The sequence below is a fragment of the Frankliniella occidentalis genome, unplaced genomic scaffold (assembly GCF_000697945.3).
Source record: "Frankliniella occidentalis isolate FOCC.00 unplaced genomic scaffold, Focc_3.1 Scaffold3061, whole genome shotgun sequence".
NCBI lineage: Eukaryota > Metazoa > Arthropoda > Insecta > Thysanoptera > Thripidae > Frankliniella > Frankliniella occidentalis.
The window spans coordinates 1,164-3,145 of record NW_026270129.1 but is presented as its reverse complement, the minus strand read 5'-3'; the positions used below and the strand labels follow the sequence as shown (position 1 = coordinate 3,145).

The 1,982-nt window shown below is 58.0% G+C and overlaps 1 protein-coding gene across 1 annotated transcript in view; it reads right to left on the bottom strand.

Annotated features, from left to right (window-relative positions):
* The window catches only part of LOC113206718 (scavenger receptor class B member 1-like), a gene marked incomplete at its 5' end in the record, with an annotated part of 4,275 nt that extends 2,539 nt beyond the window's left edge, over nt 1-1,736 (bottom strand). The window contains 4 exons of the mRNA XM_052276478.1: nt 18-316; nt 526-664; nt 1,355-1,515; nt 1,617-1,736. Coding sequence (XP_052132438.1) covers nt 18-316; nt 526-664; nt 1,355-1,515; nt 1,617-1,736 — 719 coding nt within the window. The remainder of the gene's footprint in view (nt 1-17; nt 317-525; nt 665-1,354; nt 1,516-1,616) is intronic.
* Nucleotides 1,737-1,982: the final 246 nt, after the last annotated feature.

Genomic DNA, 1,982 nt, shown 5'->3' with positions numbered 1-1,982 from the left:
GGGGGCAGGAGCATAACTCTTTTTCAAAAATTGCAAAATTCTGAGAAATTTTCGAAAAGACTGTTGGTGGGGTGGGTAAACCGTGACACGATTGGCAGTCATCCGCGCTTACCCCTAAGAGCAGCCCCATCTGCGCCTGCGGCCGCAGGTGCTTCGGGAAGAGGTTGTGGGCGAGCTTGACCAGCGTGTCGTCGTAGCCGAAGAGCAGCTGGTCGGCGGTGAGCGACACGAAGGGCTTGAGGCCGAGCGTGCGCGCGCCCGTGCTCACCACGAACTGCACGAGCGGGAACGAGTTGGAGACGTGTGTTGACAGGGTCTGGTACGAGAGCGACAAAAAAAACATGGTTAGGTTCGGAAAAATTAGACGACACATTATGGTGTGGTGCTAAAAACGATAGCGGGCGCGGTTCCGCATAGAGAGACGAGTGGTCCCTCAAAGCTTCCCGTCCGAGAATTATAAAGAAACAGCGGACAGGTGTATAATTGTGCGGTTAAATCAGTTGTGCCCGTCGGTACTGTACCCACCAGCAGCGGAATGTTGGGCAGCACGATCTTGGTGTTCCGATCGACGGACATCTCCGGGACGAAGCGGAGAATCTTGCGATGCTGAAACGTGACCGTGCCGTTGTCGTGGAAGGCGATGTTCACCTTCTCCATGTCCTCCCTTGAGGGTAGAGAAGAAGACATTATCAGTTTTTGTCAACCCGGGAGCGGTGATTGGGTCGACTGATTTCGGCTATTTTCCATTGATTTTGGCTCGGTATTTGAGAGGTCGAGCGGGTCAGCCAGCAGCGCAACGACGGCTATTCGACGTCAAACCCTCCCCGATATCGATTCGACGATGCTATGAAAAGTGCGGTTTAGTCATCACAATACGGCACTCTGGAGAGTGCGAAAGCTCGTCGGGAGCTTATGCACTGCTGGTCCAGCGTGGACGGATCCCCGAAGAGGTTGCACTTTCAAGGACAGCGAGTGTGGCGAGGCTCCGGCCGACTAGGTTCCGCCACGCGGGCCCGACCGGCCCGACGAGCATCCGCGGTCCACGGGGACCTGGCGGGTACCTGGCGCGTACCAAACGACCTGTCGTGTCGTAGGGGACCCAAAGGGGAGAGGGGGGGTCAATACCCCCCCCCCCAATGCACACCCTCATAGAGACGCCTGATAGGTAGGCACTTTGCAGTGCGTTTCGCCTAAACGTAGGCAAGACGAGAGACGAGGCCTACAACTCCCCCCTCTCCCGGGCCAGCTGATCCTGGATACGCGCCTGCCGGCCTCGAGGTTCGGCGTTGCCAACTGGAATGTCGACCCCTTGAGGCCGGTTCGAGGGGAAGGGGGGCGGGGTCGTCGATCTCACCTGTAGACGAAGGGCCCGATCTCCTGGAGGCGGGGCTTCTCGCCGTTGAGGAGGAAGCCGTCCTGGTTGGTCATGTTGAAGACCCAGACCTTGGTGAGCCGGATGACGCCAGGCCTCTGCCAGTACGTGTAGGCCAGGGTGCCGTTCCACAGCTTCAAGTTCTACGGCGGGGCAGAAAAGGACACTGTTCGTGAGCCATACTCGAAAGACCACCCGCGCGCCCCCGAGCCAACAGCCCCTTGATCAGCGCCAACATCCTCACCTTTGAAATGATGAGGTCCAGCCAGGGGACGGAGGAGAGCAGAATCCCGACCGCCAGTAGGAACGCTCCGACGACGACGATCCCCAACTTCACTGCAGAGAAAACAACAAAAGCCACCGGCCGTCACATAAAAATAGGTATATAAATAAAAATCGCGGAAAGAACCGCCACACTCGGACGCGTCTCCGTTGACGGAAACGGCAGTAAGTGGGTCCACCTGTCGACAAAGACGCTCTGCGGATGGCCCACAGCGATATCGTTCCCGTCGACAACGTGCGCTGGGGCGCGTGCGCGACGCTAACGACCACAGTAACCGTCAACGTCGACGTCGTCCTGCCGGGTGGACGGAACCTTCAAAAGCTTCAA